Source organism: Eretmochelys imbricata, chromosome 22 (assembly GCF_965152235.1).
Source record: "Eretmochelys imbricata isolate rEreImb1 chromosome 22, rEreImb1.hap1, whole genome shotgun sequence".
Taxonomy (NCBI): Eukaryota; Metazoa; Chordata; order Testudines; family Cheloniidae; genus Eretmochelys; species Eretmochelys imbricata.
Window position 1 is genome coordinate 3,338,364 of NC_135593.1, and position 27,050 is coordinate 3,365,413.

At 46.1% G+C, this 27,050-nt stretch overlaps 1 protein-coding gene across 1 annotated transcript in view; it reads left to right on the plus strand.

Moving 5' to 3' along the window:
• Window positions 1-201: 201 nt before the first annotated feature.
• The window catches only part of HEPACAM (hepatic and glial cell adhesion molecule), an 81,607-nt gene continuing 54,758 nt past the window's right edge, over window positions 202-27,050 (plus strand). Inside the window, exon 1 of the mRNA XM_077839788.1 lies at window positions 202-1,475. Within this exon, the coding sequence (XP_077695914.1) occupies window positions 1,391-1,475 (85 nt within the window). The 5' untranslated portion in view covers window positions 202-1,390. The remainder of the gene's footprint in view (window positions 1,476-27,050) is intronic.

A 27,050-nucleotide genomic window follows, 5' to 3' on the forward strand; every position in this document is an offset into this window, starting at 1 on the left:
TGGAGGCGGAGGCCGTGGTGAGTGGCAAGCAGCAGAGACATTAGCGGTGTGGGTGAGCAGAGACAGCAGCGGATGGCACGGATGGGAGGGGACCCGTGTGAAAGCACCCCTGAATTCTGGGGCTTTGTGGGTGCAAAAGAGGGGAAAGGAAGTGGCATGTTAAATGGACGTTTGTCCATTGGACTTTCACACTGCAAGGGGGAAAGCTGAGGCAAAGGACACTGCCCCCGTATTATGAGGCAGGCCTTTACTTACAGTTGCACACTTTTGAATCATGGTGTTTTGCCAAATTAATGCGGAGTTGCCACTCCCTTTTCATAAATGTTTTCTCTTGTTATCCCCAGACTCGGTGTTTGCGAGTGAAGAAGCATTGCCCCTTAGAGGCACCCTGTGTGAGTGTTTAGTTTTCCCAGATTTTGGGGGTGGGGGGTGAGGACAGAGAAGGCTTAAGCTGGTTTGGTTTTGTAACATTAAGAGGAACCTCTAGATAGTGAACCCAGCTCTTCTTACTCCTGGCACCACCTGGCAGAAGGGTACAGTATGGAACATCCACTCATGGCAGTGTTGTAGGGCTGGATAAGGCAAGTGGACATGGTCTTGCAGGGAATCCCAACAAATTTCCTCTGTCTAAACTGCTCTAAGAATGGGCAGCAGATAGCATTCTGCATCAGGGAAGGAGACCCTTCCTCCATGGGGAAGGGAAAGTATCGGTTAAGATGTCAGGGAGCGGGGTTCCTCTAGGGGGCAGCAGTCCCCCCCTCCTCATGCCACTTCCTATAAAGACTGTCCTGTTTAATGAACCTCAAGAGATTTGACCATCTGAGACACCAGAGCAGAGTTATTTGTGATCCAGTGAGCCAGGGAAGCTTGGCAAACTCCACTGCACAGTGACCACAAAGAACGCAACCCCTTTAAAACAATGCTAAGTGTCTGGCTTGAGCCCGAGAGGCCGGGAAATGCAAATGCCCTGCATAACTGCCCTGCTGGTGCGTTTCAGGGAGAATTGCACGTGCAGGGCAGGGTGCGCTGCACGCTCAGAGAGCGAGCGAAAGGCAGTGTCAGCTGGGATTCAGAAGCTCCCTGTTTTCAGAGGTTTAAGTCAGGCCTTCGCTGTTACTTTGTGTTTGAAGATTTGGGGATATTGTTCATTATTTCTCAGTCCTGGCAACTAATCCCCTGACGCTGAGGATGCAGGGTTCATGAAACCAGAAAATGTCAGGTCTGACCAAAAGAAAAGACAAACTCAACAACACACAGAGCTCTGTCTATTCAAAGAGGAGTTGGCAGGGCTGAGCGGTGGCAGGACAACTCCAAGCGGTACTGAGGGACGTGCCCGGAGTGGACAAATCATGCCAATTGTCTGCGAGAGGGACCTAAAGCTAAACCCAAAATGAAGAGAGAAAGGGAAGCCTTGTCCAGAGTCCCTAGTGCTCCAGGTTTCGTGCACTTAGTGTGCCTTCTTCTAATCCACCCAGGTAGGAAAACAAATCTCTTAAGAATCTGGGAAGTGGGAGAGGGTGTGCAGATGTTGTTGTGTGGCGGGAAGAGGGGGGTGAGGTGAGGCTTTGGAGCTGAATGCTGGTGTTCATGAGCCTGCTTAGCCCCTACATGAGCAGGGGATGTTTATTCAAGCAACCGCCCTGAATACCTTTTCTTTCCCCTCACACAGCAGCTCTCTGGCTTCGGGAAAGGATTGTTCCAGCTGCATTTCAATGTAATGAGAGAGAATTAACGAGCGGTTTCTTACAGACCACATTGTTGATCTGTGCCTCTGAAATCAGACACATTGTGAATCGGGCCTGGGGAGTGTTTGTTCTGTTTGAATGAGTTGTAGAAGCAGGACAGTTTGATGTTGTGAGTTAATCTAACACCCTCTTCTGGAAAGACAATTGAAGGAGGTTGAGACCCATAATTCAGCTGTGTTTAATGCTAAGCCAAGGTCTGGAGGTGCTGGAAAGTTCAAACAAAATGTTATGTAGTTACTGCCATGCATGCTGGCCATAAGTTTTGACTCAAGCCCTAGTCAAAGTGTAAAAGAGACCATATCACATTTGGAAAGTAACTGGCTCCTGATATTACTGTAGAAATACCGTAAAAGTAGTTTATTTTAAAACCTTGCTTCTGCACAAACTCATCTATGTTCATACTGACTTCCCAGCTCCCAAGAGATGGCCCAAGAGATGTGGAATTGAATGGGAGCTGTGTGTGAGCCTGGATACAGTTTGATCTAGCCAGCTGCTATAGGGAAGAACTGTCTCCCATGTCACGGTTTCTTGTGGCAGCCCACACGTGCATAGTTCAGACACTCTCTGGAATGGGCTTTCCTGATAGAGACTCGGGCTGCTTTTTGGTTTCTGCTTTAATTTACCTTTGAAAAGTCCCCCTTGGTGCCATGCTGTGCTCGTGCTAATCCACTCCTGCCAGCTACAGACTCTGCCCAGTAGCTGGTTAGTTGTCAGTGTCCCACTCAGCTGTTCTGGTTTGCAGTGAACACACTGGGAACAGGTTTCAGAGTAGCAGCCGTGTTAGTCTGTATTCGCAAAAAGAAAAGGAGGACTTGTGGCACCTTAGAGACTAACAAATTTATTTGAGCATAAGCTTTTGTGAGCTACAGCTCACTTCATCGGATGCTGTAGCTCACGAAAGCTTATGCTCAAATAAATGTATTAGTCTCTAAGATGCCACAAGTCCTCCTGTTCTTTTTACATTGGGAACAGTTTGTCCCAGTCCTTTTCAGCAGTTCTGAGCTGAATGAAGATGTTTCTCTCTAGAACAGTCTGTGCTATTTTTTGTGGCTTGTATGTTCAAATAGCTCTAAACCCAACACTCCACAATGATGCAGACTGATCAGGAGCTAAAGCTGAGAGACCTCCCACGAGGAGACATGCACGTTCTGTCCCACAGGCAATGTGAGGTAAACACTAGGACAGTTAGACCAGCTCTTTCCATGGAGGAGCCAGTCTCTCAGCCTGTCCCAACCCCGCAGAGCTGGCGGATATCTGACAGAGTGTAGGCAGAAAGGGCACAGAAAGGTGTCCAGTGTGCTGCGGCAGCTACAGGTCATATCGTATTGCTGGCAGCTCTTTGGCTAAAGCACTGGATATCATCTTTCTGGAGCAGGTGTGTTTCCAGTGAGGTCCCTCAGGGATCCGCTACTGGCCCTGCACTAGTTAACGTTTTTATCAGTGACGTGGAAGAAAACATAAAATCATCACTGACAAAGTGTGCAGTTGACACACAAAGTGCGGAGCGATAAATAATGAAGGGGAGAGCTCAGGGATACAGAGCCATCTGGATTGCTTGGTAAACTGCATGCAAGCAAACAATATGTGTTTTAATAAGTGTAAATGTGTACATCTAGGAACAAAGAATGTAGGCCAGACTTACAGGCTGGGGGACTCTCTCCTGGGAAGCAGTGGCTCTGACAAAGATTACCAGCAATCCGGATGGCTCGGTATCAGTGACCTGTCCTCTTCATTGTTTAACACTTCCCAATTTTTATGTCATCTGCAAACTTTATCAAGGATGATTTTATGTTTTCTTCCAAGTAATTGGTAAAAATGTTAAATTGAGTAGGGCCAAGAACCAAGGCCTGTGGGACCCCACTGGAAACGCACCAGCTTGATGATGATTCCCCATTTACAGTTACATTTTCAGACCTATTAGTGAGCCAGATTTTAATCAGTTTAATGTGTACCACATTAATATTATATTGGTCTAGTTTTTTATTCAAAATGTCATGCGGGTACCAAGTCAAATGCCTTACAGAAGTAGAAGTGTATTATTTTAACACTACTACCTTTATCAGCCAAATTTGTAATCCTATCAAAAAAGATATCAGGTTAGTTTGACAGGATCTATTTTCCATAAACCCATGTAGATTGGCATGAGTTACATTACCCTCTTGTAGTTCTTTATTAATTGAGTCCCATATCAGCCAGTCCATTATCTTGTCAGGGACTGATATCAGACTGACAGTCCTATAATTATCTAGTATCGGGGGGTAGCCATGTTAGTCTGTATCCACAAAAACAACAAGGAGTCCGGTGGCACCTTAAAGACTAACAGATTTATTTGGGCATAAGGTTTCATGGGTAAAAAACCCACTTCTTCAGATGCACGGAGTGAAAATTACAGATACAGGCATAGATATACTGGCAGATGAAGAGAAGGGAGGTACCTCACAAGTGGAGAACCAGTGTTGACAGGGCCATACAATCAGGATGGATGTAGTTCACTCCCAATAATGGATGCGGAGGTATCAATTCCAGGAGAGGTAAAGTTGCTTTTGTAGTGAGCCAGCCACTCCCAGTCCCTATTCAAGCCCAAATTAATGGTATTAAATTTGCAAATGAATTTTAGTTCTGCAGTTTCTCTTTAAAGTCTGTTTCTTTGAAGTTTTTTTGTTCAAGTATGGCTACTTTTAAATCTGTTATAGAATGTCCAGGAAGATTGAAATGTTCTCCTACTGGCTTTTGTATGTTACCATTCCCGATGTCTGATTTGTATCCATTTATTCTTTTACATAGAGACTGTCCGGTTTGGCCAATGTACATGGCAGAGGGGCATTGCTGGCACATGATGGCATATCTCACATTAGTAGATGTGCAGGTGAATGAGCCGCTGATGGCGTGGCTGATGTCGTTGTGTCCTCTGATGGTGTCGCTAGAGAAGATATGGGGACGGAGTAGGCAATGAGGTTTGTTACAGGGATTGGTTCCTGGGTTAGTGTTTCTGTGGTGTGGTGTGTAGTTGCTGGTGAGTATTTGCTTCAGGTTGGGGGACTGTCTGTAAGCGAGGACTGGCCTCCCTCCCAAGGTCTGTGAGAATGAGGAATTGTTTTCCAGGATAGGTTGTAGATCATTGATGATGTGCTGGAGAAGTTTTAGCTGGGGGCTGTATGCGATGGCCAGTGGTGTTCTGTTATTTTTCTCGTTGGGCCTGTCCTGTAGTAGGTGACTTCTGGGTACCCGTCTCCCTCTGTCAGTCTGTTTCCTCACTTCCCCAGGTGGGCATTGTAGTTTTAAGAATGCTTGATAAAGATCGTGTAGGTGTTTGTCTCTGTCTGAGGGACTGGAGCAAATTCAGTTGTATCTTAGGGCTTGGCTGTAGACAATGGATCGTGTGATGATGATCACACCATCAGGGACTCATTCACCTGCACATCCACTAATGTGATAAATTTTCTAGGTCATCCATTTGCCCTTTTTAAATAGTGGTACAACATCAGCATTATTCCAATCTTCTGGAACTTCCCCCAGTGTTCCAAGACGTACTGAAAATCAACATTAATGGTCCAGCCAACTCCTTAGCCAGCTCTTTTAAAACTCTTAGATTCAAAGTTATCTAGACCTGCAGATTTTAAAATGTCTAACTTTTTTAGCTGCTATTTAATATGTCCCTGAGATACAAGTAGAATGGAAAGTTTATCATCATCATATAATATGACTACATCATCTGATTTCCCCAACTATAGAACAGAAATGTTTATTGAATACTTCTTCCTTTGCTCCATTATTATTGATAATTCTACCAGTTCCATCTAGTAATGGACCGGTACCATTGTTAGGATTATTTTAAATACTAATATACATAATAAACTCATTATCCTTGTCTCTGCTGGCCATAGATTTCTCCTTGTGTCCCTTTTCTTCCCTTACCAATTTTGTATACTTTGTTGTTTCTGATTTTGTTAATTACTATCAACTTTCTCAAAAAGAAAAGGAGTACTTGTGGCACCTTAGAGACTAACCAATTTATTTGAGCATAAGCTTTCGTGAGCTACAGCTCACTTCATCGCATGCATACTGTGGAAAGTACAGAAGATCTTTTTATACACACAAACCATGAAAAAATGGGTGTTTACCACTGCAAAAGGTTTTCTCTCCCCCCACCCCACTCTCCTCAGCCGTGCAGAACACAATGCCATCCACAGCCTCAGAAACAACTCTGACATCATAATCAAAAAGGCTGACAAAGGAGGTGCTGTTGTCATCATGAATAGGTCAGAATATGAACAAGAGGCTGCTCGGCAGCTCTCCGACACCACTTTCTACAAGCCATTACCCTCTGATCCCACTGAGAGTTACCAAAAGAAACTACAGCATTTGCTCAAGAAACTCCCTGAAAAAGCACAAAATCAAATCCGCACAGACACACCCCTGGAGCCTCGACCTGGGATATTCTATCTACTACCCAAGATCCATAAACCTGGAAATCCTGGGCGCCCCATCATCTCAGGCATTGGCACCCTGACAGCAGGATTGTCTGGCTATGTAGACTCCCTCCTCAGGCCCTACGCTACCAGCACTCCCAGCTACCTTCGAGACACCACTGACTTCCTGAGGAAACTACAATCCATCGGTGATCTTCCTGATAACACCATCCTGGCCACTATGGATGTAGAAGCCCTCTACACCAACATTCCACACAAAGATGGACTACAAGCCGTCAGGAACACTATCCCCGATAATGTCACGGCTAACCTGGTGGCTGAACTTTGTGACTTTGTCCTTACCCATAACTATTTTACATTTGGGGACAATGTATACCTTCAGATCAGTGGCACTGCTATGGGTACCCGCATGGCCCCACAGTATGCCAACATTTTTATGGCTGACTTAGAACAACGCTTCCTCAGCTCTCGTCCCCTAATGCCCCTACTCTACTTGCGCTATATTGATGACATCTTCATATCTGGACCCATGGAAAAGAAGCCCTTGAGGAATTCCACCATGATTTCAACAATTTCCATCCCACCATCAACCTCAGCCTGGTCCAGTCCACACAAGAGATCCACTTCCAGGACACTACGGTGCTAATAAGCGATGGTCCCATAAACACCACCCTATACCGGAAACCTACTGACCGCTATTCCTACCTACATGCCTCCAGCTTTCACCCAGACCACACCACACGGTCCATCGTCTACAGCCAAGCTCTACGATACAACCGCATTTGCTCCAACCCCTCAGACAGAGACAAACACCTACAAGATCTCTATCAAGCATTCTTACAACTACAATACCCAGCTGCGGAAGTGAAGAAACAGATTGACAGAGCCAGAAGAGTTCCCAGAAGTCACCTACTACAGGACAGGCCTAACAAAGAAAATAACAGAACGCCACTAGCCGTCACCTTCAGTCCCCAACTAAAACCCCTCCAACGCATTATTAAGGATCTACAACCTATCCTGAAGGATGACCCAACACTCTCACAAATCTTGGGAGACAGGCCAGTCCTTGCCTACAGACAGCCCCCCAACCTGAAGCAAATACTCACCAGCAACCACATACCACACAACAGAACCACTAACCCTAACCCTATCCTTGCGACAAAGCCCGTTGCCAACTGTGCCCACATATCTATTCAGGGGACACCATCACAGGGCCTAATAACATCAGCCACACTATCAGAGGCTCGTTCACCTGCACATCTACCAATGTGATATATGCCATCATGTGCCAGCAATGCCCCTCTGCCATGTACAGTGGTCAAACTGGACAGTCTCTACGTAAAAGAATAAATGGACACAAATCAGATGTCAAGAATTATAACATTCATAAACCAGTCAGAGAACACTTCAATCTCTCTGGTCACGCGATTACAGACATGAAAGTTGCGATATTACAACAGAAAAACTTCAAAACCAGACTCCAGCGAGAAACTGTTGAATTGGAATTCCTTTGCAAATTGGATACTATTAACTTAGGCTTGAATAGAGACTGGGAGTGGCTAAGTCATTATGCAAGGTAACCTATTTCCCCTTGTTTTTTCCTCCCCACCCCAGACGTTCTTGTTAAACCCTGGATTTGTGCTGGAGATGGCCCACCTTGATTATCATACACATTGTAAGTAGAGTGATCACTTTAGATAAGCTATTACCAACAGGAGAGTGGGTTTGTGGGGGGGGTGGGGAGAAAACCTGGATTTGTGCTGGAAATGGCCCAACTTGATTATCATACACATTGTAAGGAGAGTGATCACTTTAGATAAGCTATTACCAGCAGGAGAGTGGGGTGGGGGGACAGAAAACCTTTTGCAATGGTAAACACCCATTTTTTCATGGTTTGTGTGTATAAAAAGATCTTCTGTGTACTTTCCACAGTATGCATCCGATGAAGTGAGCTGTAGCTCACGAAAGCTTATGCTCAGATAAATTGGTTAGTCTCTAAGGTGCCACAAGTCCTCCTTTTCTTTTTGCGAATACAGACTAACACGGCTGTTACTCTGAAACCTATCAACTTTCTCTATTTTTCATTTGTTATATATTACATTATTCATTATTATTATTTTTATAGCTGCCTTCAATTCCCCTCTAAACCAGGTCATCTTTTTTAACCACCGTGACCTTCTTCCTCAGTTGTGGGATTGTGGCTTTTTGGGCTTCTGGGAAGATGTTTTTAGACAATTTCTAATTGTCATTTATATTGTTCTGATTACATTCTTCCTCCCAGCTGATCTGGCTCTTACTTGTTTTCAACATTCTGAAGCACCAAAGATATATATTACTGGTCTGGGCTGTATTGTTTGTACATTATAAATGTGATCAAGTCACGCTCACTTATACCGAAGAGACGATTAATTTTTAGTTCTGTGATAAGCTCCTCTTTATCTGTGAGGATTAGGTCTAATAAAGAATCCCCGCAGGAAATTGTCATCTATAACAATTAGAAAATCCAAGGATGTTTTAGCACTGGCTGCATGAGACCTCCACCATAAGTCATTCAAATTGAAGTCCCTCATGATCACACAGCTTTTTTCCTTACACATTGGAAACAGGTATGTTAAGAAGCAGCCATCCTGTCTGCTGGCATGATTTGGTGGTCTGTAGCAGACACCCACTTATGCTCCATCTGTTAGGACAAGATAATTTTCTTCCGAGTTATCAGTGACTCAGACACAGGTAATACTGTTTTTGACATAGAGTCCCACTTCCCCTCCCGTTTTGTCCCCTTGGCCCTTCCTCAATAGATTATAACCATTGATTTTAACATTACAATTGTGCACATCATCCCACGTGGTTTCATTAAAACAAATAGATTGAATTATGCGTCTCAATGAGCAATTCCAAATCCTCTTGTTTGTTACCCAGACTCCTAGCATTGGTGTACAGGCAATTCAGTAATTTCTTCTCTTTGTGTTCTTTGGTTCCTTGATTAATTTTGTTCTGAGCATCTAGATTTTGTGCTTGTATCTTCTCCCATCCTTTTTACCGTCCCCCTTTGTTATTACTTTCGTGAGCCAGCCCCTGTCCTCCCAGCGTCCCCACCCTATGCCTTGCACCGCCGATCCTACCTCTCTCAGCTCTTGCTTTCTGCTAGTCCCATTCACAGTGACTGAGAGCAGGACAGAGCACCACCTGCAGGGTAAGGTACTGCCTACCAACCGGCTGCTTCCACCTACTCAGTATACATGCCACCTCTGCCCACCTCACACAGATGTGTCCTCCTCCATCCAGTCTGACTGTCACCAAGGCAACCCTCGGTTCTTTATGCATAGACATGAACGGGTGCTGCTGTCAGTGATGGGGTGCCAATCAGCGTGAACTACCACAGATCCCAGCAGTAAGACATATGTGTCTTTCCCTTCAGTAGGGCCATTCAGGGAGGGGGAAGGGGGCAGTGGACACATGCTTTTGTGACGGTCAGGTGTCTGCATCCTGTAAGGGCTCACGGAATATTTACTTTGGACTCTTAAAAATAAACACATTTTGAGAAGGAACCGATCTGCAAAATGTGGCTTTGAGCCGCAATGGATGATTTAAAAATACCATTTTTGATGCGGAACACTTTGTTCCTTCCACATTAAAATGCAATGAAATCAGACAGCAACATGTGCTTGGACTGGCGTAGCTCAGCCCATTCCTCCCTTTTAGCTGCTGCTGCTGCTTTCATACAGCTGGTGTAGGGCAGCAACTATAAATTCACTGAAGTTGATCAAGCCAAATGGCTACATCAGGAGTAGCAGAATTTACTGCAGGGATGCCACCTTCATATTTATACATTGGGCAGTAGGTGGCGAGCTGTTTGATGGTCTGTTGTGGGGAACCACACGCGCACACCGGGGAGTCCTTGATTTTCCATTTGTGCATTAGATATCTGCATCTACCACGGTTGGTTTGGATTCGGCTCAGTTGACCAAGCTGACCGTGGAAGGCCAAACCCAGGAACCCTCAGCAGGGAGAACCCAGCTGTATGGACAACTTCCTGTCCCTGGGCTGGGTTAAATAAGAGCTGGGAACCAGGCAGGGCCCCTAGGGTTCCACCAATCAGATCCCTGCACTGGAGTCCTCTGCCAGGGTTCGGGTCCTACTCTGGCAAGCAATCAGCGGGTCAGTGGTGTGAGGCTGGAGCTGAGTAACACCTGAGAGCCCTGTGGCCCAGCGTTCCAGGCCCGTGTTCCCTGACATGCAGCCAAGAGCCCCATGGTTACATTTGTCACTAAAAGGGGAGCAGCTGGTCTGTCTCAGGGCAGGCCCTGCAGTAACAGGCCGTTCACTGGCCCCTCCTTGTAGTGTAATTATGAGTGGCTGGAGGCAGACATCTCCCCCAGCTTTCAGGTGACGGAGGGAGTGAGGGCTCGTCCCCCCAGTCTGGAGCCTGGCGGAGGGGAGACGAAGGAGGCCAGTTCCAGGCTAGGAGTGTTGCTGGGCCGGGCACTCCCTTCTCTTGCTGTGGGCTGGTGGGGCCGGGCCATAGGGAACTGCCCTGCTGCCTTCTCTCAACTCAGCCCGGGGCATGAGAATCCAGCTGAGCCAGTGGGCAGGAGTGACGGGGCTGCTGAACATGGGGGTGTCACACGAGGTGCACAATGCTTGGCAGCCCTACCCTAGGCTCCTGTGACCAAAGCCCCGCTCAAAATGAATGGCTCCTCCCAGTCACTGCTCAGAAAGAGTCAGTCTGCAGCCAACGTCTTCCAGCGTGCCCCTGTTGCTGGGAATGCCTGGCTTTGGGGCAGTCCATCTCCAGAGCTCCCCATGAACTTTCCAGTCTCACACAGCTTCCCCCACTTCCTGCAGAGGGGAACCATTCTCAGCTTGGCCCCACATCCTTCCCCATGGCACAGTTTCTTTGTAATCTCTGCCTTGGCCAGGGCTGGATTAAGGTAATCCAGGTCACTAGGCACAACACAACGCGGGCCCCCCTCTGGCTCTGGTCCCATGTTTTGAGTGGTGGTGGCAGGGTATCCACCTGTCCTCCAAAGCGGCAAGGGGCAGTGGAATAGGGCCTCTTCTGCCCCTGGAGAGGCAGCAGGGCCCACTGATCCGTAAGGAGCAGCAGGGATCCCATCTTCTGCCCAGACAGGAAGAGCGGGCAACACACACTTGTTGGCAGCTGAATTGTGTCTGCTTGGCTGGGTTGGGGGCAGAGCCTGACACACAGGGTCCCCTGCTGGTGCGGGGGTTGTTCCCCCCCTCCCGCGCAAGCCTTGGGTCTTGAAGATAGAATCCCATTGAGATGCACCCTAGTGCTTCAGGCTCTTTGCGGACTCGGGTCCCCTCCCCACCAAATGCAGGGTGCACATGTTCTGCCCCAGATAGTTTTGCTGATGTAGGAAACTACCTAGGAGAATCTACCTGCAACTTGTTGCCGCCATGAGTTCTGGAAGTGCAGGTGTGGTGCTGCAGGGCTGAGTCCCGCCCTAGGCCAGTGTTTCTCAGCCCTTCCAGGCTGGTCGCCCTTATTAGCCAAAATTGTTCGGGACACCCGCCCCCGCATTTACTGTAAGAGTAGAAAACATATCCACCCTAGCAGTGCTAAACCACGGCGATGGATGGTGGGCTTCAAAAGGCTGACTCAGAAGACTTCATCTTCTTGGGTCAGGCTGAGCTGGGAATGGGGGAGCTACGTTCTCTTTGCTTCCGACGGTCATAACATTTTCAGCACTGCCTGACTACCCATCACCCAGTTGAGAAGCACTGGCCTACAGCACACTAACCTTCACTGCAATTACACCTGCCGTTCCTCGCACCCGGTCTCTTTGTTTTTCTTTTAAAATCAGTGTCATGTTTCCCCTTGTTCTGGTGGAACGTGGTGAGCTGGGGCACAGATCAGTCCTCATTTTTTCACATTCTTTCCTCATACTACACCTGACTGAGCTACTGTCACATGAGAGCTCACTTGACATTTGAAAACCTGCTGCAGAAACGAGCCATGGTGCTTCTACGACACCCATTTTCCAGGGCATTATGCAGAGCTTGCTTCAAGGGAAGTCTCGAGTTTTATTCCCGTCTCTGCTGCAGATTTGCCTTAACAATGGTCAGTATCGCTGGAAAAACGGAACAGTGACAATTCCTGTGACATACTGTCGTCTAGTGGCTTAGACATTGGCCTAGGAGACAAGAGACTTGGATTCTAACCTAGGTTCTTGGTAACACTGACTTGGTCTATGATGTGGAGCATATCTCAGTGTCTGTTTGCTCAGCAGTGAACTGGGGATCATGCTATTGACTAGAGGTGGAAAAAACAGGTTTGTCCCATGAAAAATTTTCATTCACATTTTTTTTTTTATTTTTCACAGGAAAAGTTCTAAACAAAAATGTTTTATTTTGTTTATTTTCATTTGAATAGAAGGTTTTATTCCAATCTGTCATTTGAAAACCCAAAAATATCAGGGTTTGATTTTTTTTACGTTTCCTTTCCCACTTTTCCGTTTTGCAGTGAGTGCAACAAATGTCTGTTTTGTTGTGTTTTCTTTCTCCCTCACTTTTTCATTTTCCTTTTTCACTCTGTAACATTTCAAAACTTCCCCAACTTTGGGAGTTACAGGGTGTCAGAGTCACACCTTCATTTTTCCTTTTGCTGCTCTGTGACCTGTTTTCAATTAAACCCCCTTTTTGGGGGGAAAATAGTTGAACATTTTTGCCCAGCTCTATCACTGGCCTACAAATAATGCTTGTCGAGAGCTATGTTGGCACCGAACAAAGGGCGATCACTGGGGTGCGTGAGGCTAAAGATGTTAGAGTGTTGGGCAGCCAGATGTGGCGGTGATGGAGCCACGGGAGTACCAGAGATGGAGAGAGCGACTGCCAAACATTGGAGTGGGGGTGGCAGGCAGGGGACATTGAGGCTGGGAGAGAGAGAGAAATGTCCTAGAGAAAATAAACATTTAAGCAGAAAAAAATCCGTGGCAGGGGAAAAGAGGCTGGGAGGAAGTGTGAATGATACAGATTGCGCTCCAACAGGGAGAGTGGAGGGAGGAACAAGAGCCCCGATGTCCCCTACCAAGTGGCTATTTCCTGCATGGCAGCTTCTGCACTCACTGTTTGCATCCAAGATGCAATGGCCATTCAGCTGCTTGTAGAATAGAAGCTTCCTCCTCCTCCTCCTTCTCTCTGCAGATGGCCATGGTGGCCAGTCTCCCCTCTCTGCTGTACGTCGACTTCACTCACTGTCCTCCCTCCCAGCTGACCTTCTCCGCTTCCCCATGCTCCAGCCTTCTTTCCTCTCTCTTTCCTCAGATGGCCTTCCAATCTCTCGCCTGCCTCCCTGTTCCCCTCTCCACTCGATCCTCTGCCCTCGTCTTCTTTCTCGGCCCTTAGCATCCTCCTTCCTCCTCCCCTTTGTCCGTCACAGCCTTGGCTTCGTTCTTACCCACTGCACTTCCAGCCCACGCACTCCTGGGGGAATGCCCCTTTTCTTCCCAAAGCTCTGGCTCTGGCCTCTGCTTGCCCAGGCCTTTATCCACCCTCCCTCCTTCCCCCGCAGTTCCTGGTCACTTCCCTCCCTTGCCCCCCACCCCCTCCCATCCCCCCCACCATCTGCCCGTGGCCTTTCTTTCCCACAGCCCAGCTTGTGCCCTTGCTCAGCAGCACCGGTTGCTGACTTGCTGGTGTTTGCTGTTGACCATGGTTACATTACGCAGTTACCAACCCCGGTGCTACAGAGCAAAGGCACGAGATAACGTAACATCCCAAAGCTGACTTAAAAAATACTATTTCTTTTATCATTTTTAAAGTGCAAATATTTGTAATAAAAATAATATACACTTTGATTTCAATTACAACACAGAATACAATATACATGAAAATGTAGAAATACATCCAAAATGTTTAATAAATGTCAATTGGTATTCTATTGGTTAACAGTGTGATTAAAACTGTGATTGTGATTAATTTTTTGAGTTAATTGTTTGAGTTAACTGTGATTAATCGACAGCCCTAGAAATAATATATTTCAATTCATCTAATACAAGTACTGTAGTGCAGTCTCATTATCATGAAAGTTGAACTTACAAATGTAGAATTATATACAAAAAATAACTGCACTCAAAAATAAAACAATGTAAAACTTTAGAGCCTACAAGTCTGCTCAGTCCTATTTCATGTTCAGCCAATCGCTGAGACAAACAAGTTTGTTTACATTTATGGGAGATAATGCTGCCCGCTTCTTGTTTACAATGTCACCTGAAAGTGAGAACAGGCATTCTCATGGCACGGTTGTAGCCGGCATCTCAAGATATTTATGTGCCAGATTCACTAAAGAGTCATATGTCTCTTCATGCTTCAACCACCATTCCAGAGGACATGCATTCATGCTGATGACGGGTTCTGCTCGATAACAATCCAAAGTTGTGTGGTCCAACGCATCTTCATTTTGATCATCTGAGTCTGATGCCACCAGCAGAAAGTTGATTTTTATTATTTTTTTTTTGGTGGTGGTTTGGGTTCTTTCGTTTCCACATCGCAGCGTTGCTCTTTTAAGACTTTTGAAAGCAAGCTCCACACCTTGTCCCTCTCAGATTTTGGAAGGCACTTCAGCTTCTTAAACCTTGGGTCGAGCACTGAAGCTATCTTTAGAAATCTCACATTGGTACCGTCTTCGTGTTTTCTCAGATCTGCAGTGAAAGTGTTCTTAAAACGAACAACGTGTGCAGGGTCATCATCCGAGACGGCTAGAACATGAAATATACGGCAGAATGCGGGTAAAACACAGCAGGAGACCTATAATTCTCCCCCAAGGAATTCAGTCACAAATTTTATTAACGCATGATTTTTTTAATGAGAGTGGAAGCATGTCCTCCAAATGGTGGCCGAAGCATGAAGGGGCATACGAATGTTTAGCATGTCTGGCACGTAAATAGCTTGCAATTCCAGCTACAAAAGTGCCAGGTGAATGCCTGTTCTCACTTTCAGGTGACACTGTAAATAAGAAGAGGGCAGCATTATCTCCTATAAATGTAAAGAAACTTGTTTGTCTTAGTGATTGGCTGAATGAGAAGTAGGACTGAGTGGACTTGTAGGCTCTATAGTTTTATATTGTTTTGTTTTTAAGTGCAGTTATGTAACAAAAAAAATCTACATTTGTAAGTTGCACTTTCACAATAAAGAGATCTTACTATAGTACTTGGGTGAGGTGAAATGAAAAATACGGTTTCTTTTGTTTATAATTTTCACAGTGCAAATATTTGGAATAAAAATATAAAGTGAGCACTGTACACTTGTAGTCAGTGTTGTAATTGAAATTAATATATTTGAAAATGTAGAAAACATCCAAAAATATTTAATACATTTCAATTGGTATTCTGTTATTGTTTAACAGTGCGATTAAAACTGTGATTAATTGTGATTAATTTTTTTGAGTTAATCGTGTGAGTTAACTGCAATTAATTGACAGCCCTACAAACTACGCCTATGGCTGAAACCACTACTCCCCAAACAGCATGGTAGCGCCCCATGCTGTCCCTCGTCCTTCCTAGCCTCCAGACACCTGTATGTAACCAACAAAAGGGTTAATTATAATTCTGTGTTATGCAGTGTAATAAGGGGGTCTCTGTGCCTCACAGAGCAACTCTGGGGAAATGCTGCCTGCAGAGCAAGCCCCTGCCATGTGGCAAGCTTTCCAGCTGCTGTCTCCGGACTGGAGCATGGCAGCACATCCCTTTTCAGGCCAGGCCTAGCCCCACTCTGCCCCTTCTCTGAGTCTCAATCACTGTGGAAGGCAATCTCTGCAGATTACCAGGCTACTTGAATCTGTGCGGGTTGAGAGACTCTTTATTCAGCTAAGACTGCTGTACAATAGAAAGGATTAGGTGCCCCAAATACATTTCCTTAGTGGCTGCTGAAATGCGGAGCAAAGTTGGGTACCGATTGGCTGAGAGAGGCCTTTCGCAATGGCCCCACTGGCTTTGTTCAGGCCAAAGCCCGACCTGCCCTGTTGCCTTTGTGCAGCTGCTGATTAGTATGGTCACTGTGTCTGTACTGCTGCCTTTCTTGGGAACTGCCTCACTGCAGCCTTTAACCTCGAGCTGGGGGGAGATAGGCCCAACACCCAAAGACTTTGCCCTCTGCTTCTGGCAACCCCATTCTTCCCCACAACTGGAACTGGCTCCTGGAAGCGCAGCCCCCTGTTCCTGACATTTAGCACCAAGGCCAGCCGTTTATCCCTGTCAAGGTTCCTTCCCCACTCTGAACTCTAGGGTACAGATGTGGGGACCTGCATGAAAGACCCCCTAAGCTTGGCTTAAAACTTACCAGCTTAGGTTAAAACTTCCCCAAGGTACAAACTATTTTACCTTTTGTACCGGGACTTTATTGCTGCCACCACCAAGCATCTAACAAATATAACAGGGAAAGAGCCCACTTGGGAAAGTATTTCCCCTCCAAATCCCCCCAAGCCCTACACCCCCCTTTCCTGGGGAAGGCTTGATAAAAATCCTCACCAATTTGCATAGGTGAACACAGACCCAAACCCTTGGATCTTAAGAACAATGAAAAAGCAATCAGGTTCTTAAAAGAAGAATTTTAATTAAAGAAAAAGTAAAAGAATCACCTCTGTAAAATCAGGATGGTAAATATCTTACAGGATAATCAGATTCAAATGTAGAGAATCCCTCTAGGCAAAATCTTAAGTTACAAAAAGACACAAAAACAGGAATATCCATTCCATTCAGCACAACTTATTTTATCAGCCATTTAAACAAAACAGAATCTAACGCATATCTAACTAGATTGCTTATTAACCCTTTACAGGAGTTCTGACCTGCATGCCTGCTCTGGTCCCGACAAAAGCAACACACAGACAGAGAGGACCCTTTGTTTCCCTCCCTCCAGATTTGAAAGTATCTTGTCTCCTCATTGGTCGTTTTGGTCAGGTGCCAGCGAGGTTATCTTAGCTTCTTAACCCTTTACAGGTGAAAGGGTTTTTCCCCTGGCCAGGAGGGATTTAAAGGTGTTTACCCTTCCCTTTATATTTATGACAATCCCTCCCCCCCCTTTCCGATGTGATTTACAATGTGGATGTTTCGTAAGAGGGCAAGCGGCTGACAGATCAGCTACCTTCCTGCTTATAAATAGAGTGACCCAGCCCTGCGTGAACTGCCCTGAACAAGGGGAGATGGTTTCCTCCTGCCCCCCACCCCCTTCTCTAGAGAAGAGAGGCGGGTGCTGAATAGGTTTGGCAGCTGGGGGCAGGGGAAGAGGAAAGCCCACTCCCCTGTGCCAGTGACTCCCCCTCACCCCCGTCACGGCTCCATTTCTGTAAAGGTTTGTGCTGAAACCCCAGAGCGCCCCGGGGTGTCTCCTGAGATCCCTCCTTCCAGCCCCAGCACTGGGGCCTGAGTTCCTAGAGAAGGTATAGGGTGGGGATGCACAGAGGCTGCCCCACTCCACCCTCCTCCATAGCTACCCATCCCGAAAAGGACGCTTCACCTGTATCGACCACCTTGCCCTATTCTTATTTGTGGACGAGGGGGCTGGATCCTGGGGCAGGTGGTGGCCAAAGCAAAGTGGTGTGTGTGGCTTGTGGAGTTCCATGACTCCGCATGTTCACTGAGTTACTTCCCACCATCCAGAAGCAGGAGAAAGCAGCTCTTGGCAACTGACTAAAGCCCACGGATTACTTGGTAGGAAAAGCCTGGCACATGCTCCTAGAATCTCCCCATGCCCAGGGCCGTTGGTTAACATCTGTCTCTCCCGCTTCATCTCACACAGAGCCAGAGATCCTGCTGAGGTCAGGACTGGCCCAAGGCTTGGCGAACAGGGGAAGGTCACTGCATCGCCGAGTCAGGCTTGGACATTAGCTAGACGCTGTCAGAGCTGCGAATGGCACAAACACAGAGGAAGCCAAGGGACTGGATTTACAAAGGTGCCTATGTGGGTTAGGTGCCTCACTGTTATTGACTTTCAATAGGAGTTAGGCGCCAGACCTGTTAGGTGCTTTAGTCTATTCCATTAGGCACCTCTCTGTAGGTTTAACTGAAAATTTGGCCCACGTTCCCTGCCCCAGGGAGCATAGATCGTTAGCTGAGCAGATCCAGCACAAGTGATAAAGGACCAGGCAGAGCAGCCAGAGTAGAGAGGGCCAGCCAGGGGATCAGAGGTGCCTGGCTAAGCATACAGCGAGTTTAAGGGGAGATAGGAAAAGGAATGGGAGGGGGCTCGGCACATTGGATTTGCCAAGTGACAGTCAGCAGAGTGGACAGTCTAGTCAGGGAGTGGGTGCTCCTACTTCTTATCCCTTAGAATCATCGAATATCAGGGTTGGAAGGGACCTCAGGAGGTCGTCTAGTCCAAACCTCTGCTCAAAGCAGGACCAATCCCCAATTTTTGCCCCAGATCCCTAAGTGGCCCCCTCAAGGACTGAACTCACAACCCAGGGTTTAGCAGGCCAATGCTCAAACCACTGAGCTATCAAACCACTGAGCTATCCCTCCCTTCCTTCTATCTAGGGTGACCATATGTCCCGTTTTGGCTGGGACAGTCCCTTTTTTAAGCCCTGTCCCAGCCAGCCGGACTTTTTTGACACAAGTGGGCATTTGTCCTATTTGCTCTTGCCGACTTGATCAGCTGGCCAGAGCAAATGGGACAAATGTCCACTTTTATTTTAAAAAAAAGAAAAAAAAAAAAAAAAAAGCAAAGTGGGGTGCAGAGGAATGTGCGGGGGTGGGAGGGGAGGAGAGCTGTGACGCCAGCTCCACGCGGGTGGTGACGGTGGGCGGGGGGAGGCAGGGCTCTGGAAGGGGGCAGGCAGGGCTCGGGCGAGCAGCAACACCAGCCCCAGCCTTTAGGAAATAGGGTGACCCTATGTAGTGTGTGCATCACTGCTCGCCCAGGCCCTGCCTTCCCCCCATGCAGGGAGGAGGATTTGGGCAAGTGGCTCAGGCCAGCCCCATGTGGCGGGGCTCAGGCAAGCCCCTCGCTATGTCCCATTTTCCCTTTGGGAAATATGGTCACCCTACTTCTGCCCCACACATCCTTCTCCCCAGGAAAGGGGATGTCTGAATCAGGAACTTGTTTTTCATCAGCCTTTGTCTTTAGATCACTTGTTAGCAGAAATAGCATTTTCTGCTGGTTGCATGGAGCTGGAAGGAGGAGATGCTCTGCATACTAATGGGTCTCATGACTTTCGGACTTGTTTAAGCCTTTTCTTATGCTCCTGCACACAGCTCCTAATCTAACACTGAATTGTCGCCCAGATGAGTCATTTTCCCTCTGCCGCATTTCAATGCAGGTTTTGTTTGCCGTTGGATTACGGCATCCAGGCTGCAGGCCGATGTCCTATCGGAGGCGGCCCATCAGATATGGAATATTTCCTCCCTCTCCACATCATGGCTGAAGAAATGTGCCCTGGGCTGTCCGTTAGCCAGGCAGTGTTTACTCAGCTCTCTCTTCCAGACTCCAAAGCTTGGAGTGCAAATAGCAGCCCTACCTCTGCATGGACTAGCAGGGGGCAGGCGAGCAGAGCGGCAGCCCCTCTATCCCAGGGCTGTAGATCAAACAACGAACCCCACTGCCATGCACACACCGAGGACTGACAGCAGGAGTAACTTGGCCTTTTGTCTCTCTAGGATAGGAGACATTCCTATCAGACAGTTCAGAGCAACAGCCCACCCTCTGAGCAAAAAGGCCTTCAAAAAAGTAGACATTGTCTCTTCCTGCTGCATCTTCCTTTGCCTAGGATTTCTGCTCAGGCCCCAAGCCTTCTGGAGTGCCCCTGGTCCTGTTCGTCACACAAGTCTGCAGCATAGTCTGAATTCAGGTCCTGTGACGAGGTTGTGTAATGCAGCCATAGCCAAGGAAGTGACCTCTAGTCACAGAACAGGCTCGGTGCTGATGGCAGCAGAGTACATGTCCTCCACACCCTGTCGCTGTGGTGGCCTGAATGCTCACCTACAGGGTCACTGCTGGGGATGGCAGCTGGGCACAGCCCGAGGCATTTGTTATGGCCCAGGCAGACTTTGGACGTTTTGCTGCTGTTCTCTCCTCAGCTGCTAGTTGTTCTTTCTCAGTTTCAGTGGTTTTTTTCTTCTCCTGGGTCCAAAGTTCCACCGTCAGTATCTGGTGCTCACATTCTTTCTGGGCTTCCATGAGCTTCAGCCAGAACAGTTCCACTGCAGTGGTCTTTGTGACATCTGAGGTATGGGGGTGCTCAGACCCTGCTCCTTGGTCAAAGTCTATGAGCAGAGCTCCCCGTTGCTGATCTGAGCTTGCTTGTTATGGGATATTCTTCTACTTCTGCATAATTTTCCAAGGTCTGTTGTGTCAAGATCCTCCTGTGACTGTCATTTGCTCATTGTGACTAATCTTTAACCCATAAAAACTCTCAGTATCAAATTTAAACTTCTCACAGCATTGGGTTATGAACTTTAAGCCCAATTGACCTGTGGCATGTGAATCCTGTCATGACTATGCCAATTGTCATATTGTCTGGAGTGGGTCACAACCGCAAGTGTCAACCTCAGGGCAGATTGCCAAAAATGGAGCAGACAGCCCCAAACTGGTGGTGTGGTTTATAATTGATTACTAGCTCGGTGAAATCTAATGTCCTGTCCCTTTAAATGTTTGAGCACTACCCCCTCCCTAGTGGAAAACCTCACTTTCATATTAGCTTCAGCTTTGCAGCTAGAACGATAAAGCCACAGCAGCAGAGAGCTGTGTGTCCATCAATGCCCTCTGCCTCTGTTTCTCTAGCTCCTTCTCTGCTGACTCCAGAAATATAACACTGGTCCAGTGCAAGAGCAATGATCCTGCCTAGGTCCTGACATTAATCCTGGGCAAACGAATGGGACATATGATATGGAACTTGATTAATAAAGAATTAAAAGAGAGGAGAATAATTAATGCCAACATGAGTTTGTGGAAAAGAGATCCTGTCAAACTAACCTGATATCTTTTTTTGATGAGATTACAAGCTTGGTTGATAAAGTGGCACTATATATGCAAGAAAGCATAGAGTCAAATAGTGTAAAACATCTTAAATGAATCAAACACTAGCATAGTGGGGGAAGCAAAAGTGGATGGGAATCTGGGAGGCAGTGACCATGAGTTGGTTGAGTTCAGGATCCTGACGCAGGGAAGAAAGGTAAGCAGCAGGATACGGACCCTGGACTTCAGGAAAGCAGACTTTGACTCCCTCAGGGAACGGATGGCCAGGATCCCCTAGGGGACTAACTTGAAGGGGAAAGGAGTCCAGGAGAGCTGGCTGTATTTCAAGGAATCCCTGTTGAGGTTACAGGGACAAACCATCCCAATGAGTCGAAAGAATAGTAAATATGGCAGGCGACCAGCTTGGCTTAACGGTGAAATCCTAGCGGATCTTAAACATAAAAAAGAAGCTTACAAGAAGTAGAAGGTTGGACATATGACCAGGGAAAAGTATAAAAATATTGCTCGGGCATGTAGGAATGAAATCAGGAGGGCCAAATCGCACCTGGAGCTGCAGCTAGCGAGAGATGTCAAGAGTAACAAGAAGGGTTTCTTCAGGTATGTTGGCAACAAGAAGAAAGCCAAGGAAAGTGTGGGCCCCTTACTGAATGAGGGAGGCAACCTAGTGACAGAGGATGTGGAAAAAGCTAATGTACTCAATGCTTTTTTTGCCTCTGTTTTCACTAACAAGGTCAGCTCCCAGACTGCTACGCTGGGCATCACAAAATGGGGAAGAGATGGCCAGCCCTCTGTGGAGATAGAGGTGGTTAGGGACTATTTAGAAAAGCTGGACGTGCACAAGTCCATGGGGCCGGACGAGTTGCATCTGAGAGTGCTGAAGGAATTGGCGGCTGTGATTGCAGAGCCATTGGCCATTATCTTTGAAAACTCGTGGCGAACCGGGGAAGTCCAGGATGACTGGAAAAAGGCTAATTTAGTGCCAATCTTTAAAAAAGGGAAGAAGGAGGATCCTGGGAACTACAGGCCAGTCAGCCTCACCTCAGTCCCTGGAAAAATCATGGAGCAGGTCCTCAAACAATCAATCTTGAAGTACTTGCATGAGAGGAAAGTGATCAGGAACAGCCAGCATGGATTCACCAAGGGAAGGTCATGCCTGACTAATCTAATCGCCTTTTATCATGAGATTACTGGTTCTGTGGATGAAGGGAAAGCAGTGGATGTATTGTTTCTTGACTTTAGCAAAGCTTTTGACACGGTCTCCCACAGTATTCTTGTCAGCAAGTTAAGGAAGTATGGGCTGGATGAATGCACTATAGGGTGGGTAGAAAGCTGGCTAGATTGTCGGGCTCAACGGGTAGTGATCAATGGCTCCATGTCTAGTTGGCAGCCGGTGTCAAGTGGAGTGCCCCAGGGGTCAGTCCTGGGGCCGGTTTTTTTCAATATCTTCATAAATGATCTGGAGGATGGTGTGGATTGCACTCTCAGCAAATTTGCGGACGATACTAAACTGGGAGGAGTGGTAGATACGCTGGAGGGGAGGGATAGGATACAGAAGGATCTAGACAAATTGGAGGATTGGGCCAAAAGAAATCTGATGAGGTTCAATAAGGATAAGTGCAGGGTCCTGCACTTAGGACGGAAGAATCCAATGCACCGCTACAGACTAGGGACCGAATGGCTAGGCAGCAGTTCTGCGGAAAAGGACCTAGGGGTGACAGTGGACGAGAAGCTGGATATGAGTCAGCAGTGTGCCCTTGTTGCCAAGAAGGCCAATGGCATTTTGGGATGTATAAGTAGGGGCATAGCGAGCAGATCGAGGGACGTGATCGTCCCCCTCTATTCGACATTGGTGAGGCCTCATCTGGAGTACTGTGTCCAGTTTTGGGCCCCACACTACAAGAAGGATGTGGATAAATTGGAGAGAGTCCAGCGAAGGGCAACAAAAATGATTAGGGGTCTAGAACACATGACTTATGAGGAGAGGCTGAGGGAGCTGGGATTGTTTAGCCTGCAGAAGAGAAGAATGAGGGGGGATTTGATAGCTGCTTTCAACTACCTGAAAGGGGGTTCCAAAGAGGATGGCTCTAGACTGTTCTCAATGGTAGCAGATGACAGAACGAGGAGTAATGGCCTCAAGTTGCAGTGGGGGAGGTTTAGATTGGATATTAGGAAAAACTTTTTCACTAAGAGGGTGGTGAAACACTGGAATGCGTTGCCTAGGGAGGTGGTGGAATCTCTTTCCTTGGAAGTTTTTAAGGTCAGGCTTGACAAAGCCCTGGCTGGGATGATTTAACTGGGAATTGGTCCTGCTTCGAGCAGGGGGTTGGACTAGATGACCTTCAGGGGTCCCTTCCAACCCTGATATTCTATGATTCTATGATAGAATCTCTATGGATAGAAATTCCATGGTTGAATAATAAGAATAAAGCAGTAGGAATATACTGCTGACCACGTGGCCGGGTTAGTGATTGTGAAATGCTCAGGGAGATGAGAGAGGCTACAAAGGCAGAAAACACAACAATAATGATGGATTTCAAATATCCTTATATTGACTAGGCAAATCAGGATAGGATACAGAGATAAAAATTTTTAGACACCATAAATGACTGCTTCTTGGGGCAGCTAGTCCTGGAACCCACGGGGGAGAGGCAATTCTTCATTTAGTCCTAAGTGGGGCACAGGATCAAGATGTGAATAGAGCAGAACCACTTGGTAACAGCGACCATAATGTAATTAAATTTAACATCCTTGTAGGAGGGCAAATACCAAAGAACCCCACCACAGTAGCATTTAACTTCAAAAATGAGAACTACACAAAAATGAGGAGTCTATTTAAATAGAAATTAAAAGGAACAGTCATGAGCGTGAACTGCCTGCGAACTGTATGGAGACAATTTTAAAACACCATAATATATGCTCAAATTAAATGTAAATCCCAAATAAAAAAACAGTAAGAGATGCAAAAAATGCCACCCTGGATAAACAACAGAGTAAAAGAGACAAAAGGCTAGAGACAAGAAGGCATCCTTTACAAATTGGAAGTCAAATCCTAGTGATGAAAATAGAAAGGCTCATAAACTCTGGCAAGTCAAGTGTAAGTGTATTATAAAGTAGGTCAGGAAAGAAACTGAAGAGCAACCAGCAAAAGACACAAAAACGAACAATAAAAAAAAAAAAGTTAAGCACATCAGGAGAAGGAAGCCTGAAAAGGAAGCTTGGATGATAGAGGTGCTAACAGAGCACTCAAGGAAGACAAGGCCATTGTGGCAAAACTACATGAATTCTGCACATTAGTCTGCACTGCAGAGGATGCGAGGGAGATTCCCACACCTGAAACATTCCTTTTAGGTGTCAAATCTGAGGAGCTGTCCCAGATTGAGGTGTCAATAGAGGAGGTTTTGGAACAACTTGATAAATTAAATATGAATAACTCATCAGGACCAGATGGCATTTACCCAAGAGTTCTGCAGGAACTCAAATATGAAATTGCAGAACTACAAATAATGGTATGTAATAGGGTTGCCAATTTTGATTGGACATATTCCTGGATATTTCATCACATGACATAATCTTTAATTCCTGGAGACTCCAGAACAAAAATACTGGAGGCTTGGCAACCTCCTATGCAACCTATCGTTTAATAGCTTCTGTACCAGATGACTGGAGGGTAGCTAATGTGACACCTATTTTAAAAAAAGGCTCCAGAGGTGATCCTGGCCATTACAGGCCTGTAAGCCTGACTACAGGATTGGTTCAATTGGTTGAAACTACAGTAAGGAACAAAGTGATCAGACATGTAGATAAACATGATATTTTGGGGAAGAGTCAACACAGCTTTGTAAAGGGAAATCACACCTCACCAATCTATTAGAATTCTTTGAGGGGGTCAAAAACATGTGGACAAGGGGGATCCAGTGAATATAGTGTCCTTGGAGTTTCAGAAAGCCTTTGACAAGGTTCTTCAGCAAAGGTTCTTAAGCAAAGTAAGGAGTAATGGGATAAAAGGGAAGATCTTTTCATGCATCAGTAACTGGTTAAAGGTTAGGAAACAAAGGGTAGGAATAAATGGTCAGCTTTCACAAAGGAGAGTCAAGTGAATAGTGGAGTCCTCCAAGGATTTGTACTGGGACGAGTGCTGTTCAACATGTTCATGAATGATGTGGAAAAGGGGGTGAACAGTGAGGTGGCAAAATCTGCAGATGATACAAAACTACTCAAGATAGTACAAAACAGACTGGGAAGAGTTACAAAGAGATCTCACAAAACTGGGTGACTGGGCAACGAAATGGCAGATGAAATTCAATGTTGATAACTGCAAAGTGATCCACATTGGAAAACATAATCTCAACTATACACACAAAATGATGGGGCCTAAATTAGCTGTTACTCAAGAATGAGATCTTGGGGTCATTGTGGAGAGTTCTCTGAAAACATCTGCTCAGTGTGCAGTGGCAGTCAAAAAAGTGAACAGAATGTTAGGAACCGTTAGGAAAGGGATAGAGAATAAAACAGAAAATATCATAATGCTGCTATATAAGTCCATGGTAAGTCCATACCTTGAATATTGCATGCAGTCCTGATTGTCACATATCAAAAAAGCAATATTAGAATTGGAGGAAGTGCAGAGAAGGGCAATGAAAATATTAAGGGGATGGAGCAGCTTCCATACTAGGAGAGAGTAATAAGATTGGGACTGTTCAGCCTAGAAAAGAGACGACTGAGAGGAGATATGACAGTGGTCTATAACAACATGACTGGTGTGGAGACAGTTAATAGGAAAGTGTAATTTACCCCCTCACATAACACAATGTATAGGGGTCACTGGATGAAATTATGAGGCATCAGGTTTAAAACAAACAAAAGGAAGTACTTCTTCACACAATGCCTAATCAACCTCTGGAACTCATGCAGGATAGGTCCATCAATGGATATTAGTCAAGATGGTCAGGGATGCATGCTCTGGGTGTCCCTAAACCTCCAACAGTCAGAAGCATCTGCTCTGGCCACTGTCAGAGACAGGATACTGGACTAGATGGACCATTGGCCTGTCCCAGTATGGCTGTGCTTATGTTCTTAAAGGTAATAGTGTTGATGTAATATACTTAGACCTCTGTAAGGCATTTGATTTGGTACCACACAACATTTTATTTAAGAAACTAGAACAATACAAAAATATATATCGCACACATTAAATGGATTAAAATATTGCTAACTTGATGGGTCTCAAAATACAATTGTAACTGGGGAATCAGCACTGAGCAGATGTGTCTTGAGTGGAGTCCTATAGGGATGTGGTTTTGGCCCTACGCTATTTAACATTTTTATCAATGATGAGGAAGAAAACATAAAATCATCACTAATAAAGTTGGCAGGTGACACAAAAAATTGGGGCAGCGGTAGATAACGAAGCGGACAGGTCACCAGTGCAGAGCGATTTGGATCGCTTGATAAATTGGGCACAAGCAAATAATCTGTGTTTTAATGTAGCCAAATGTAAATATTTACCTCTAGGAACAAAGAATATAGGCCATATTTACAAGATCGGGCACTCTATGCTAGGAAGCAGGGATTCGGAAAAGGTCTTGGAGGTCATGGTGAATAATCAGCTGACCATGTGCTCCCAGTATGAAGCTGTGGCAAAAAGGATGAATACAATCCTTGGATTTATAAACAGGGGACTCTGAAGTATGAATAGAGAGGTTATATTACCCCTGTAATTGTTACCTGTGCAATTGTTACCGTAATCCTGTGTCAGGTTCTGGTCTTCACAATTCAAGAAGGCTGTTGATAAATTGGAAGGTGTCAGAAAAGAGCCACAAGAATGAATAAAGGATTGGAAAACCTGCCTGAAAGTGACAGATTCAAGGAGCTGAGTTGATTTAGTTTACCATACAGAAGGTGAAGAGGTGACCTGATCATAGTCTGTAAGTACCTATATAGAGAA